Genomic DNA, 17324 nt, shown 5'->3' on the forward strand with positions numbered 1-17324 from the left:
GCCTAACTGTCATCTTATAAAATGTGTACAAATAAAACTGGAATTAAATGTCAACAGATAACTGATGGCAGCGCTTCCGAAGCATATTTCATTTATACAAATTTATAAATTTAACGTAGGAAAAATAATCCTTCGACATATATCCAGTTTTCACAAGAATAACTGTAATTAATAACCAAATGTTTGCAAACGAAGTGATACTGTATGACTTTTTGTTTTGGGCGATACACAAAAGAACACTTCAAAAAGAACACTTCAGAAATTTACTGAAGAAGAAAATATGTAATCGATAGCGGTACAGTGGCCTCGCGTTAGTTTGTACTAAAGTGTTAATTGGAAAAATGAATAAAACAAAAAAAAAAAAATTTATTTGGGGATTATACTGTTGCCTCGGACAATTTTCCATACAATCCCTTGATTCTGATCGATATAGAATAGTAGACTTTATATAATCAAATAGAATAGCTAGGGCTTTACGGAGTTTATTAGAAGCTGGTATTTAGATGAAATTATCGAACCAATATATATTTTTAATCGGGATCTAGTGTGCCAAGACTGCTTAACAAATGCACTATTTTCATCCTTTTGTAATTCCATAAAGATTTTGAAAGAAGTTTCCAAGTAAATTTTTTTTTATTCTATTTTCATCTAATCGTAGTTCAACTGTACCATAACTGTATGTAACCGTATATGTTAGTTAAGAATGTACAACTTTTACATATTTTCTTCTTAATAAATTACATTTTTACATTTCATACCTGTCTGCCAATATTGTTGATAAAAATCATATTGAAATTCCTCAGAAATCTCTAATGCAGACAGAGAATTGCACATATGTACATACATCAATACAAAATGCATTGCAAAGCTTATAAAACTGCAAACAATACGCTCAGAATGAAAGTCACATAAATGTCAGAAACTCATTTGTATACTTGTCATATATACATATGTCTGTGTGTGCTGGTGACACTTTGCACTGGGTTAGTGCGATCACCGCATGCAAATGTCATTTTGTCAGTTTTTATTAGCATAAAAAACAACTTTTGGTTCAGAGACGTATTCACTCATTTGTATATTTACTTACAGTTTAGTGTTAGTTGGCAAAACATGAAAAGTATGGAGCAGAGAAAAGGCCCTTAACCATAGTTGAATGCAGCAAACCATAAGTCAAGTTTACTTGGAATAGGCTTAACCACTGACAAATGTGTCTGTTGTATGTATGTGAACGTGTTTGAAAGAAATAATAAATTTTTGCTAAATTTCTAGCAAAATTTTAATAAAACTCCGCTCAGCTGCTGTGATCTGTGACTTTGTAATATATTTACATATGCACAAATGTAATTGATACGCCTGTTGGTGTGAAAAATTTAATAATCCTTAAATGAATTATTAAAAAAGGGGAGTGATATTGCAGCGGAAATTTGATATTATAGAATTATGCATGAGCTATGATCCAAATTTATTGAGAATTATGCATGAGCTATGATCCAAATTTATTGAAATAATATTTTAGATTGAAGTTCTCTGAAATTTAGTTTTAAAAATTTAATATGAAAAATCTTTGGTCTGCAGTAGTCTTCCATTTGGCTTTAGATTTTAATTACTTATACAGGGTAGGCCATTTAAAGTTGACCCATTTGTTTCTAAAAAAAAAGAACAAAAGAAAACAATGTTTTTTGTTAATTTCAAAAATAATTTATTTTGGTCCAAGGGGATTTGTTTCAGCTAATATTTAAAAATTAGATCGCGTAAATGGGCACCTTTAGCTTTGACAGCTAAATGCACTCTTTTTTCGACATTTTCCATGACTTTGGCCAATGTTTCGGATGATATGGCGGCTGTTTCACGTCGAATGTTGGCTTTCAGTTGAGCTAAGGTCTTTGGCTTATTAGCGTATACCTTGGATTTCAAATAACCCCACAAATAAAAGTCTGGTGGCGTCAAATCTGGTGATCTCGGTGGCCAGTCAACATCACCATTTTTCGATATCAATCGCCCGGGGGCCATTTCGATGGCCCATTTGCCAAAATTAAGGCGTCGCGGATAATCAGCTGGGTTTAGTTTTTGTGCCATTTGAATTTTATATGGAAACATCTTCAAATCTTTATGAATTATGCGTCGGAGAGTGGTGCGAGAGATGTCTAATTCCTGAGAGCGGCGATAACTCGATGTCGATGGCTCGTACAGCTTCGATATTTTCATCAGAACGTCTTGTGCGTTGTCTGGATGCATGACTGGCATTACTGAGATTACCGGTGTTCACAAATTTTGCGTATAAAGACTTAATTGCGTTCTTAACTGGAGCACTTTTCACTTTATTTTTTTTCCGAAACGCACGTTGAGTTAACACAAATGAAAAGTTATATTGAAAATAAAGCTGAACAATATCAGCTAGTTCTAAAGGAGTGTACTGATCCATGGTATAAAATGTCTACGAATGACGCTTCTAACGCGATATGACACTAGCCGATTTGTCAGCGCTGTTAAAAGTTACAGCGTTGCCAGATGGGTCAACTTTAAATGGCCTACCCTGTAGATTTTCTTAGTGAATTTTATAGTTATAATAATGAAAATGTTTTGTAAGATTATTAAACCAAAATTTTTGTATAAAACACTTCGCTAGATTCCATTTCTAGACAAAATAGCCTGAAAGTGATACATTTACTTCCCTTAAATCAGTTAGATTTGTCAATGATAAATGCGTGATGAACTGCCTTCAGCTGTGCCAGTAGATTTTGTAAAAAAGGAAGTCACTTTCATCTAGTCTATTGAAGAAATTAAAAACAAACTTGAATGTTTTTCTAGTTATATGCCATCTCAAAGACCCGCTTACTTCATTGATGCAGTGAATCCGGCGCTCTCTGTTGGTCGAACCTAAAAACACTCGCTTCTAAAAAATGTTGAATAGTATTGATTGGCTCAATTCGATTTTTGGTCGGATTATTTGTCTCCGAAGCTTTTACCAGATACCTTTGTCAGATTCCTAATACTTCTATGAGAAAAAGAGTACTATTTTGTTCATAATAATCGCACACCTCGATAATTGAAGAAACCTGTCACCATAATCTTGATTGTTGACGTGATTTGAAGTGGCGTTTTCGGCTTCTGCTCACCTTTGCCTTGATATTCGGCCAATTGATCGTATTTTTCCGGGTAAGCATAAGTTCAAGAATTATCGGATACGTTTCAGAACGATCACAGTTAAATCTCCAACTGATTATAGTCGATTTTCAATAACCGATTTCTTTATTTCATTAACGTGTTGATCGGCAGTTGATGTGGATGGCCATCGTGGACGTGGATGTGACATTTGATTCAGATGAAAATGGCACTACAGTTTTAGTTAACCCTAACCTTAGGAAAGTGCATATTTGAATTTGACTGCTGTCGGATCTATAGTTTTTGAGTTATACTATTTTAAGTGAAGCATATTTTGTTATTGTGAAAAACACGGATAGGAAAACGAGTGACAATAAATATTTCTTTTTGGAAATACAGTTGAAGCCAAAACTTGGCTTAATGATTGTGATAATTTCCGGACACTGGCCTAAAAAAATCAACCACCAAGGATTGATATGCTAAATTAAATGCTGAAATGACCACTGAATACGGAGGAATGCAGAGGACGTCTAAATTAGACTGGTTACAAAAGGAAATATCCAAAAACTCTCAAGGATATTTTTAAAACTTAAACTGAAAGAAATAGCAGTACATACATCATATCATTTACGAAAATTTGGGAATGTGCAAAGAGGGTGCCGCACGTGCTCACTTTTGTCTAAAAACTACGACGAGTTGATGATCCGGAGAAGTATTTGCAGATATTCAATCATAATAAACCCAGGATTTTGGGTCGATATCTGACAATGGATGAAATATGGCTCCATCCCCTTAACTTGAAGTTCAACTGATAGTCGTCTGAGTGGAATGCACCCGATGAGCTCGCTCTAAAGCGTGTAAAAAACACAAGCTGGCAAGCTCATGGCGTCTGTATTTTGGGAAGCGTATGGAATAATTTTGATTGACTACATTGGAAACGAAGGAACAGTCAACAGCCATTGTTACATTGAGCCGTTTGAAAAACGAAATACCTGAAAAGCCACCGCACTTGAAGGAAAAGAAAGTGCTGTTTCAACAAGACAATGTACAAAGTAAATGTCACAGGTCAGTGAAAACGATGGCGAAAAACCATGAATTGGAATCACGAATTACTTCCACATCCACCATTTTCTCCAGATCTGGATACCAGTTTCTATTACCTGTTCTAAAATCTAAAAGAACACTGAGAAGAAAATTTTGTCAAATGAAATAAGAAAGTATTCGGGCTGAATTGATGTAAAAAATCCGTGAAATTTTTTGAACCGATGCAGATTTTAGTGCGAAAATATTGGCTAAGTAATTAAATACATGTTAAAATACTATATGGAGAATTCTAATTGAAATTTCAGGTTAAAGAAATGTTTCTGCGCATTTTGTTCAATAAAACTCCATCCGTCGAAGACCAAAAAGATTTGCTAAGTTTTAAAATGAAAAAAAAAAATAAAATATTAAATCAAATATAAACTATTGTTAATTCAAGAATTCGTATTTATACTTGGATCTTATTGTGAATGCAGGTTTCGAACTATGATAAATCAGACAGTGGACTCAAGCAAACTGCAAATTATAATTAAGCAATATTCTTGATTTTTGAAGTCATTTATTTAAGATATTGCCAAACTTACGAGCCTATTAGAGACTTCGAGGTGTTCGTAAATTAGAAAACAGTATCTCAGTTGACATATATTATATTTCAAAAAGATTAATATTATATAGTAAGTATATAGTACAGCCCATATTTCTGTATTAATGACATTGTAGAAACCGTGCTATTTTAGCCGGAATAATATCTTTAATTTATAATTCTAAGGTTGGTATGTGACAACATTCATGAACTATGTGAGAGACTGGAGAGATATTTAAAAATGATTTTCAATACAAGAAATACAGTTTTGTTGTTTCAAACTGAAAAATAATAATTTTGCTAATAAAAACTCATGTTTTGTTCTTCAGTTTGGAGGCGACTGAGAAACAAGCTGGACAATATTTGAGAGGAGCGTCAAGTTTCAACTCGAGCTGTAAGCTGGCTCAACCTTAAATGTCTAAAAAAACTAAGAATAAGCTCATTTCCATGAAATAAATAAGTTATCCAGATATTTTCGTTAAAAAAATTTTAATTAATTTTTTAGTACTAAATATGGGCATTATGAACTCATAAGCAAATATTGAAATTACGTACGCGATATTTATCTAAATAACTGAGCATCAAACTGCTTCTAAAATGGATTTCAGAACGCTCATAATGGTTAAAATGTAAATTATAATATTAAATTAGACAACTATATACTATTAAATAAATAATGTAATTGCTGTTGAGAAGATTTATTTAAGACTAAAGTGACATTGGCTGTCGTTTTTTTTTTCAAATAATATGCGTCTATTTTTAAGAAAGAGAAACATGTTAAAAATCATAATAAGAACTATAAATATAAATATTAAAAAAATATGTATTAAAATAAATACATAATAAATATTCAATTTAGCAATCTGGGTACCCTGTTGCAATAAATTTTTTTCGAGCTTTGGTTAAATCCGGCAACTTCAGCTTAACGTCGTCATTTCAAATGCCAATTTCTTTGGAACACTTTATACTTTCTAAATAATTTTTTCATTATTCTATATTCAAATTAGTTGAAAAACAAATAACACACTTAATTTAAAAGCAATATGAATTTCCCAATGGATTCACAGCCATTCATTGCTTTAAAATGAGCATTAATTTTATATTCTCATCGATTTTCACTACTACATATAACTATAAGCAATAACATTTTTATACATGCGTACACACAGCGGCATACACAAACACCAAGGCAATAACGGAGAGCACTAAAGCGATGTTATTGAAGCACTAAAACCGAAACACGATAGGAAAATACCAAGGCATTTGAAATGACAACGCTACGCTGCCGCAGAGCAAGCGCAGTACGCGTGCACTTGCCACAACACAAAAAAAAAAAAATAAAACTGAACCGTTATTTGTTTACCTTAACATATGCGCAAACAGCGCATGAATGCAGCTTAACTGATTAGATGGCATTTGTTGGTGTTGTTGCTGTATTTATTATTGTTTTGTTTTGTTGTAGTAGTTTAGCGCACAAAAGCAAATAACCAAATCTATCGCCGGTAATGGTACATGCCATAACCAATGGGTGTGCTGCCCATGGCACGTTCGGTGGCCTTCTCAATGCTCGCATGAACGCACCGATAACAGCACACATAGGCCAAACATCACTTGAATAGTATGCGACGAAAGGCGCGCCTAAAGTCCTTATTGAAGATCGTGTAAATGGCCGGATTCAAGGCGGAGTTCATGTAGCCGAGCCAAAATGCGACCGCAAACGCAAAGTCCGGTATGTTGCAGTAGCTGCCGCAGACCGGCACCAGTATGTAGAGAAAGAAGAATGGCAGCCAACAGGCAATGAAACTGCCCATAATTAAACCCAATATGAGTGTGGCGCGTTTCTCTTTTTTCCGCGCGATGCGTCGTTTCTCCTTTTCGGGGTCGCGTGGTTTTTGCAACTTCGGTATGGCCGGTTCGAGTTCGGCTTTCGCTACTTCGCAGGGTTTCAGCGTTTTCGCTGTCGCTACGGCCGTCGCTGTTGCTTTTGCCTCATTACGACGCGCTTGATTCGCCGTCTTGCGTCCGAATATCGGTTGGCAGAGTCGAAACTTTAACGGTTTCACCACCGCACATCTGCTCACGACACCCGAATCCGAGCTGGATGGATCGAATTCGCTAACCATGTCGGTGTCGATGCCCACCGAAAGCGCACGGCATCGCGCAGCGATGGGCGAGACGCGCAGTTCATTCGGTGAAGCGCCAGCTGTGAGGCCACCGCTAGCATTCGGTGTGGTTAACGTCGCGCCGCCAACAGTTGTGTTGCCCGTTGCCGCTGTTGTCGCCGTCGTTGTCCCACTTGTCATGCCCTCAATGTCTATGGGCGTAACACTATCATTGTTATTGTTGTTCGGTGTGTTCGAGTTAGCTGTCGCTGCTGCGGCAGCCATTGACGGCGGTACAGGCACATTGAGCGCACCGCGTCCCGTCGCTATTGTGCTGACCTTAAGTGTCTCCTTATCCGTCGCGGTGAGCGTGCAGTTGGGCGAGCCGGGCGTGAGCATAGTGAGCGGGGACGGTACATTCGAATTCCCATTGGGATAGACAAGTGGATGCGGCTCCATGTCGGCGGCCTCGGAGGTGGAGATGTCGGACGCGAGATCGCACGTCACAGTGGGTATTTGCATTGGCAGCGCGGCGCTGTTCGGTGGTGTTTCGATGGTGGCTATCTGACGCTGTTGATTCATTTGTAAAGCGCTCATGGCGCTCGACGATGGCATCGGTATGGTGCCCTTCTTGCCGATGGTGGTGAAACTCGTTACCTGCAAGGAGAGGAAGCGTCAAAAAAAATATTGATAGGAGTGTTAAACTTCAATAAAGTTTCGTAGTTTATAAACCTATAATGATTTTATCAAAACTGGTATTGTTCGGATATGTTTTCGAATGTGCGGCCGTGGCTAAAAACGATAAACTGTAGATACAGAGAAACATAAATGGCTCACTCCATTTTTTTTTTTTTAGAAATGAGTGTTTATTATTATAATCTAGTACAAATAATGATTATCTAGCTGGAGCGTGTCTAGCATCCCTAAAAAAAGTACCTGCTCGCCACATGTCAGCGTTGCCAATCATCTAAAATCAACAAATATCTATTCAATACCATATTTGTCAAGCAAATATTCTGTATATGTACATATATACATATATGTATGCCATCGTGTGGTCTCGAGAGAAATAACATTTCAATAATCACCGCAAACGCACAACTTCACACGAACTTCTGCTAATCTCAACGAAAACTCATGAGTATAGTTAGGTATTCGGATTCACAGGGAGCGAAAGAACACGCGTGCATTGCATACTTAAGTGAACTGTTTATTCGTCACATGTTATACAAATATGGATTCATGCTTTCTTATTTCTTTTATAATTCCATGTTTTGTTTTCATATTTCAATTTGTTGAGCATTTATGCCATGAGTGTGACTTTTCTCATTACCACTACTCTTTGCTTGCTATCTATGCAAAGACATTTTTGCAAATATTGGCATAGACGGAGCAAAAGAGGGTTGAAAATCATGCATTTGGTATTTATTAGTAAAATAATATTTCGGTTTTTGCGACGCATCGCGCTTTATGCCCAATATTCGGTCGACATAATCACACAGCAGAGTCGGTAATTAGATCGTGTGTACGAATTGGAGCTGTGACTATCCATTATATGGCAGATTTTGCGAAGGGATCTTGATTTGCGAGCTCATAAAAGCCATTGGATAACGCTACATATTTATACATGATTAATGACTGATCACATTCAATTTAATGAAGAAAACTTTTGGAGAATGAATTATCTCGGATTGTGGACCTGAGACGTTATTCCCAAGATCGTAGGATTTATCTCCGAAAGGCTATTTCTTGTGGAGTTATATGAAGTCGCTTATCTACGTTTGAGACCATTGGCGGCTTTGAAGATAACATTCGATGCGTTATTGTTGCAAATAATGGTCGAAAATTGAGCCTCTCGGCTGAAATGTATACGAGCTAGCTTACCTACCATAGAAAATAGAACGAAAATAGCTAGACAAATCTAGGTGGGTGCGACCATGTACATATAAATTACTTTCAGTTTTGTAGTTAAACCACTTCAGACTGATTATAGCCTCATTGGTACTCGTAAGATAGCAAACGTTTTCACAAAATATTTTGAGTGGTGTGAGTATAGCAGTCAATAGGCAACTTTGTAACAAAATAAAGCCTTATGAATGGCTATATGATACTAATCAGAGGCAATTGCAGTGCAGCAGATTAAATTTAATGTGTTGATAGCTGTCTTTGTTTCGTCAAGCGTTGAAGAGTTTCGAGCCGAACCGTCTATACCAGATGCTCAAACAAACATGCAGCACTTCCGGCGCAAACCTGCGCCAACATGTTTTCTGACGAATGTAGAACACTGTTATGATCCATTCTTAGTGGATAAATTCTTTTTTTTTATCATATACTCTGTTGTTGCTCTTCCATAGCACTTTTTTGAGAAAAGCAGAAGCGAGTAGAGAAATGCTGAATCCTCTAAAATTATTTCGCTTAAAAAACAAGTAATATTCTCTCTCTGCGCCTCTGTGTAACGAATTTACATCGCATCGATCCTGGAATACACAGCCCCATAGCAGCTCACAAATTGAAAGCAGATACTACGCTGATTATATGATTCGTCTTGTAAATTCATTAATAATCCGCACAGCGATTATTCCAATAACGGTTAAGCGAAGCCGAGGCGCCTGACGGCATTGGTAATACGAGTAATACGAGCATGCATGTGAGTACATTAAAATATAAAAAAATAAAAAAAAATCCAAATAATAATAATGAAGCAACACCAAACGTTGGCAAACAGCAGAAATGCAGCGAATTGGAAAATTTTCGATTACAATATTTGCCGTTTTTCTGCTTCGGTCCGTTTTTTTGAGTAGTCGATTTTTAACAAATTTGTATTCAGCATGTTTATATGGTTGTTACTGTAATTGACATATTACAGCGTTTGGTGGCTCATCTGTCAGCGTTATCCGAGTATGAATGAGTGCGCCAAAGTGGCACGTACGTCATTTTTCATTACTCATATACGCCGCTGACAAAAAGAAGCAGAACAAAAACAAAAATAATAATAATACAGTTCGTCGGAGTGAGTAGAGTTTGTCGCCCACATCGGACTATAGTCGACGTGCGTGTGGGTTCTTTGTCACCCAACTGCTCGTCATGCCCTCTTTCCGATTGCTTCACGTGTTGCTATGAGAAATGCGACTCCATTAAACTCATTTGTTATTTGTCCTCATTTATTCTTAACTTTTTTTTGTTGGTTCTCATCTATCCTTTCGCTGCTTTAGTGCGCTGCCTGAAGTACTCGATTGCTAATTACCGCTTTTTAAATGCGAATTCGTTACCGTTTTCCAATCGAAATTGCCATTTTGACTTTAACTCGATTTTGGCAAATTATCCAATCGCTTTAACGAAAAAACGGCACTTAATGCAGCTAAAGTAAGTACTCGCTACTTGTAATCTCATTGCCAGAGCATTTACTGCTGTAAGCTGTTCTTAAGCTGCTTCGAGGGTCAGATGAGCGTAATAAATTAGCCGTTTAGTTGCAAATGATAATAATAACTCATTTGATGGAGATTGTTAATTGCGATAATCAGTCAAGATCAATCGTTTAGTTAAGTTGTTTTATAACTGGATTTCAACTAATGTGTTGAGCTATTTGTATGTGAGATATTTTAAAAAGAGTAATTACCGGTTTGTTGTAAGCAAATAACGGACGATATTTTAAGAAAATCCAGTTGATTATAAATCGATCACAAATGAGCTAGGCTTTGAAGTAATGTAGTTGTCAACTTTGGCAACTTTATTATACTTTTTAATGGTTGCTAGTCTTGTTGTTTCTTATGTTTTGGCAAAAAGTACAGAATTAGTATGATATTCATACAGCTGAGCATTAAAGTTAATGGATTACTGAACCTGATTACTGATACCTGTAAAAACCTATCTCATTATTTTTAGAAAGCATATACTGTACTACCTATGCCATAACATTGGTAGTTTTGAACCATTTTATGTTAAAATGGAAAAGAAGCTCGATGTTTGGGTGCCACATGAAAAATTCAATGGGGAATTAATATCTGCGATTCTTTGCTGAAACGAAATGAAATCGAACCATTTCTGAAACGAATGGCAAAAGGAGACGAAAATTGGATTAAATACGACAATAATGTGCGAAAAAGATTATGTTTCAAGCGTGTTGAAGCTCAACAAATGGTCGCAAGGCTAGGATTAACGTGTCGAAAGGTTATGCTGAGTGTTTGGTGGGATTGGAAAGGAATCATCCACTATGAGCTGTTCCAGCCTGGTCGAACGATTGATTCTACATTATTCAGAAAGGACTTCGTATTCCATCAGAACACACATATCTTTGATGACTCAGCAAAAACTGGGAAGTTTTGACGCATCCACCATAGATGGCTTCAAGAGAAGCCTATGAAAATTACTGGTCGCGGTTTTTCGCCGAGAAATAAGAAAAGTTTTACACTGATAGAATAATGGCTCTAATGGAAAGGAATAAGTTGAAGTATGAAAATAATAAATCCGAAAACATATTAGGTCCAATCAAAGTTGTAAAAAGGGTTTTAGTTTTTTCTCTCAAGACTACGGTGTCAATGTGAAGACTCAAATTAGCTTAAGGTCCATAGTAACTTCCAAATCAACAAAATTAAGAACTTGCTCAAGTAAATTGTCTTTTATTACATAATGATAACATTCTATTATAAGTTTTGAGATTCAATGGCAAATCATCTCTATCACACCAAGCACGCAAAATGTTTAAGTCAGTTTGCAACAGATTCCTTTTCTCAATTGAAGTATATGATTAAATAAGCTTTGCATCTTTGTTATATTGTAAAATGTTTGAGAATTCTTTGACAGAATATCGTTAATAAATAACAAGAACAGAATCGGGATGAAGAATACATTAATTGAATCTGAAAGAGTATCCTCAAATATCACTCGTTGTGTTCTATTATACGTAGTCGAATCAAGGAAATTGGTTGTCGCATGATTTGAAACCACTGAACGTTTAAGATAATGCTACAAGAATTCATCTTTGTTTTGGATTGTGACTGCAAATAAAGAATGGATATATTTCGATAACTATAAACGCAAAAAATCGCATGTGAAACCTGGCCAACCAGTCAAATCAATGGGACAGCCGAATATCTATGCCGTTAAATGCCCAATATATGAATGGATTAACAAGTCAAGCTGCATTATTAATTTCCAAAACCACGTTAAAATATATAGAATATTAGAATTTCCGCAAGATTACGAGCTCTTAGCCTTTTAGTTGAAGGCAGGCAACCGGAAAATAAAGTTGTATGGTAGATAGGTAATATGACTGTCCGATCTGGCCGATCAATATTCATTTGGAATTCTCATAAAGTGATGAAGAAATTTGTGTAATGTCTTAAAATTAAACTTCATCTACGAAATTGTTGGCTTTAAACCGCTTACAGACCCATATTCTCTTAGTCAATGTTGTTCAGAACGATTGCAGAGCATTTCCCGCAAACGCGATTTTATAGAAAAACAAGTAAGGAGGTGTTTAGTTCGGGTGTAGCATAAAATATCAAAAAGAGGACCATATCTCGCCAAAATTATATCTCTCATATAGATGATAATAAGAAAACTTTTAAATAAATAGATGGAGGAGAGACACTTATAAAAAATTTACTTGGAGCTGAAAGTAGTTCATTCACAGAGAGGACTGAAAAATATAGTACTTCTCTCCGGAAAGCTATTTTATGCCAGTTGCTCTTGCCTATTAAAAAGGTCATACAGTAGTTTAGTTTTTATTTATCACCATAAATATCGAACAAACTGACAGCACCCACAGAATGCGAAAGTAAATTATTTCAAATTTTTTTTTTTTAATAAAAAGAAAAAATTAATTAAATAGAAAATGTTGGTTTAATTATTACATATACATTATTTATTTTTTTTTCTTAGTAAAAAATTTTTTTTTAAATTTGCGTATCAATTAAAGTTAAGGGTATATTTCTACTCAGAATCAAAATTTGTTTTGCAGTGAATGTAAAACAATTTTTCAGGAAGACTCACCTGTTCGTTGTTCGTTTTACGCGGATGCTTTTTGATGCCGCGTCTCGCTCTCGCTTTAGCGGCATAATAAATTCGTATATAGACAAAAACCATAATGCAGCTGGGCAAGTAGAAAGAACCCAATGCGGAGTATAACACGTAGCCGATGTCTTCGCTCAGCTAGAAATATAAGGATGAGAAAGGAATATAAATTTTCGGAATTTGATAAGATTTAGTCTAATTAATAAGAGCCGATAATATTTCAAGAAAAGAAAACTTCTTTACTTAGAAAACCAAATTTTGCTGACACTAACTACATATTAACTAATCAATATATAGACATTTTTAATTTAAATTATTAGTCAAAACTATTTTCATTTCGATTTTAAGTGCTTTAAGAGGACCCTGTATTTGATTTTCAAACATCAATAATATTAGTATTGTTGTTGTTGTTATTTACTACTATTTTAAAGATTTATATTTGGCGTTAATTACAACTATAGCTTTCATTTACAGGCACTAAAAAGCGCATTTAGACATTTTTAATCACCAAAACGCTTCCCATACGGATGAGAGTGATGGACTATTTCATATTCCAAAATTGTAAGAAGAGCGAAGCACTTTGCATTTTAGGAGATTAGATCGTAAAATAAAAACACAAAAATACCCAAGCACTCATTTCATGTATTGAGTATTGTATAACACATACACAAACATTTGTTTGGCTGTGAAAAGAAATAAAAGTCACTTATACGACACGTGGCACCAGCAGCGCTGACAGCTTGATGGAGACGGGTCGGAATTGGAAATGCGTTTGTGTCTATAAATCGCGATTCCGGAAAGCAAACGCGGCAAAAAACCACACTAAAGCGAGCAATATCCATTTGGTGTAATATAATATTTGGGGCACCTAGCGGCAGATAAATAACATAATTTTGTTAAATGTGGGTGCTTTTGAAAAATTAAAAAAATAAAAATTGTCTAAAGCAAAACGAATGCTGTGTTTATGATTTTACATGTGTCGTTATGCGGCTGGATGTGCAGGTGTATGTATATATTTTATTGAGTGTTTCGGTTTATCAAATTATATAATATATAAAAACATACTTAAGGCAGTGGAATTGACTGCTTGACTTGAATTGGTAATGTAACAATGCGTTAAAATATATCACATATTTAGCGTATTTAAATAAATAATAAAGTTAAAGTTCTTGTGTACTTTAATTAATCTAAAGAATGCTCGATAAAATATTTTAATCTAATTTTATGGAGACAATTCACATATTGTAAGTTACACGAGTATTCGGTAACAACTTTATAAGAATAATGAATATCATTATATTGTCAAAAAAGTCTTGCGATATTTTCATTGAATTTTATTTATTTTTATTTTATTTTTGTTATTTTTGTTGAAACCATCGCTGTGCGGTGGGAAATGGACTCTGTATCGGGACCATAAACTCCACAAATTTTTATTGGCGGCTTGAGATGCATTTTTGCCTTTATCGTATTAGTACTGTCAAATATGCCGTATTTTCTCTTTATTTTGCTCCATGTTTGCGACGCTATAACTCACGAACGACATAAAAGAAACGACAATCAATCAAAACACGTGTTAGCGCGTGAAATGAGCTTTCCAAAAGGTATATCATGACCCGATGCGACGAATAAAACTAGAACTACGGGCTTTCAGCGCCAAACTAGCGAAAATACCGCAATTTACACGACGTTCGGATGTTGATCTTAATACAGGTCTTAATTGGACAGCTTAGAACGCCGTTGTGTTACCAAAAACTTTCTTATAATAGATCCTAATATAATATCTAACAAAGCGCTTGAGTCTTTCACAATTATTTGTTTATATGGTTAATGCCGGTTTCGGCTGTGTCTTGTAGAGATTGGACAATGAAATAGAATGTATATATAGTATATAACGGTACTGTTAAAAATCACTAAAGATCAATGACCCCTTTGGTTGTTGTGATGGACTCAACATTTTCTGTTAAAACGTATCTTTTCTGCTGCAAGAAAGCTCCATTTACTATAATTTTTTTATACTCTCGCAACAAAGTTGCTAAAGAGAGTATTATAGTTTTGTGCACATAAACAGTTGTTTGTAAGTCCTAAAACTAAAAGAGTCAGATATAGGGTTATATATACCAAAGTGATCAGGGTGACGAGCAGAGTTGAAATCCGGATGTCTGTCTGTCCGTCCGTCCGTCTGTCCGCCCGTGCAAGCTGTAACTTAAGTAAAAATTGAGATATCATGATGAAACTTGGTACACGTATTTCTTGGCTCCATAAGAAGGTTAAGTTCGAAGATGGGCAAAATCGGCCCACTGCCACGCCCACAAAATGGCGGAAACCGAAAACCTATAAAGTGTCATAACTAAGCCATAAATAAAGATATTAAATTGAAATTTTGCACAAAGTATTGCATTAGGGAGGGGCATATTTGGACGGAATTTTTTTGGAAAAGTGAGCGTGGCCCCGCCCCTAAAACAGTTTTTTGTACATATCTAGAAAACTACTATAGCTATGTCAACCAAACTCTATAGAATCGTTTCCTTCAGGCATTTCCATATACAGTTCAAAAATCAAAGAAATCGGATAATAACCACGCCCACCTCCCATGCAAAGGTTATGCTGAAAATCACTAAAAGTGAGTTAACCGACTAACAAAAAACGTCAGAAACACAAAATTTTACGAAAGAAATGGCAGAAGGAAAGCTGCACTCAAGCTTTTTTTAAAAATTGAAAATGGGCGTGGCGTCGCCCACTTATGGACCAAAAACCATATCTCAGGAACTACTAGATCGATTTCAATAAAATTCGGTGTATAATATTTTCTGAACATCCTGATGACATGTACGAAATATGGGTGAAATCGGTTCACAAGCACGCCTTCTTCCAATATAACGCAATTTTGAATTTCATCTGATGCCTTCTCTGCATAATATATACATTAGGAACCAATGATGATAGCGGAATAAAACCTTACACAAATATATAGCTTCCAAGGTCCCTTATATCGAACACGAAGAACTCAGTGCCTAACCTAACCTAACCTAATTTTTCACCGAAAATATCGGTAAATCTCTCAGAATTTAATTCTAATTAATTTTACAGCAAAATAAAAAAAATATGTAAATGACGGATAATGAAATCTCGATTATCACTTTATCATGCGAGAGTATGAAATGTTCGGTGACACCCGAACTTAGCTCTTCCTTACTTGTTTTAGATTACCATTATCACGCCACTGGACACCTCTACGCTTTTCCCCACATGCTGCGAATAGTACGGCTGCTACTGACGTAATCCGTGTGGTGCCTGTTTCTCTTAGCTTACATTCTTTATCAACACTTTTTCCAATTTTTGGACAACCTTAGGTTTTTATTTTAATTTTGCCTGATTTGAGAAAAACGCATTTAAAGCTCAACAACTCCGAGAGAGAGGACTCTGAGGCGCTCTAGGAAACTCATTATAACTCCCGAAATATTTCGAATTTCTGTCTGAAGTTTTCACAGTATATTTTCAAGACATTGTACTTTCAAAATAAGTAAAAAAAAAATTTAGATTTTTTAACCCAAATTACCAGACTTATACCTTAACAGATGCACGCCACGCAGCAAAGAACGTTACCCTGTCTGTTTATAAAATGCAAAATTATTTGTTTATTTAATTTATTTTTATTACAAACTGAAGTGTAATAATTTTAATGGATTTAGCACTGGAAATGATTTATTGGTAAAAAAATAGTTACTATTAAAACTGTACAAACTTTCAACAACTTAGTGCTTTCTCCAAAATAGTAGAGTACTTGTATACTAGTTGTTAGTCCGAGAACACACAAAACCCCAAACACACAAGCGTCTGAATGCACAATATGTTTTTAACTATAATTTATATTTATGATTTCGTACTTTGCTGTTGTTGGTTTTTGATAAATGGCACAAGCACGTTCTGGCCGAAAATCTTAAATGTACGCTACTACCCTGCAATTCTTCAGAAACTGTTTTCCATTTACCTATGTTATAAATAAATATTTAAATGACATTTGTGAAATAAGGTACGTTTAGCATATTAAAATTGATGCTCTCAAAGTGGTTTATTGTTTGGCGTTAGAAAACTACGCCAGAAACGAAATAAATAAATTTGAAATGCAAGCTCCTTTTAATATTCTCTAGTAAATTTGTATTAAATCTTAATATATGAGACTGTACCTTGAGAAAAATTGCTCTAGGCGTTAAGATATTTATGAGCTTGCTGATTTATGGCTTCGTGTTTGCAAATAAATTGAAAGAATGCATATGCCGAAACATTTGTCGTAATTAACTTCAGCTTTTTATGGAAGAAATTTGCAGAGTGTTTTCTAAGCAAAATATATTTCATTCTATTGACAAATCACAGTCAATGAAGTCAAGTGTATTTATGATTACTCTTAGTAGATTTATTGCGATTTTTTCAATGAATAATATTGAAAAAAGTCTTACGGTGATTCGGTTTTTTCAAAACACACAAGC

The 17324-nt window shown here is 35.3% G+C and overlaps 1 protein-coding gene across 1 annotated transcript in view; it reads right to left on the reverse strand.

Annotated features, from left to right (window-relative positions):
* Nucleotides 1-4304: 4304 nt before the first annotated feature.
* Nucleotides 4305-17324, reverse strand: part of LOC105226371 (alpha-2B adrenergic receptor) — a 217067-nt gene continuing 204047 nt past the window's right edge. The window contains exons 4-5 of the mRNA XM_049450583.1: nucleotides 12820-12978; nucleotides 4305-7485 (exon numbers count right to left, since the gene is read on the reverse strand). Of these exons, the coding sequence (XP_049306540.1) occupies nucleotides 6334-7485; nucleotides 12820-12978 (1311 nt within the window). The 3' untranslated portion in view covers nucleotides 4305-6333. The remainder of the gene's footprint in view (nucleotides 7486-12819; nucleotides 12979-17324) is intronic.

Source organism: Bactrocera dorsalis, chromosome 2 (genome assembly GCF_023373825.1).
Source record: "Bactrocera dorsalis isolate Fly_Bdor chromosome 2, ASM2337382v1, whole genome shotgun sequence".
In the NCBI taxonomy this organism is placed as follows: domain Eukaryota; kingdom Metazoa; phylum Arthropoda; class Insecta; order Diptera; family Tephritidae; genus Bactrocera; species Bactrocera dorsalis.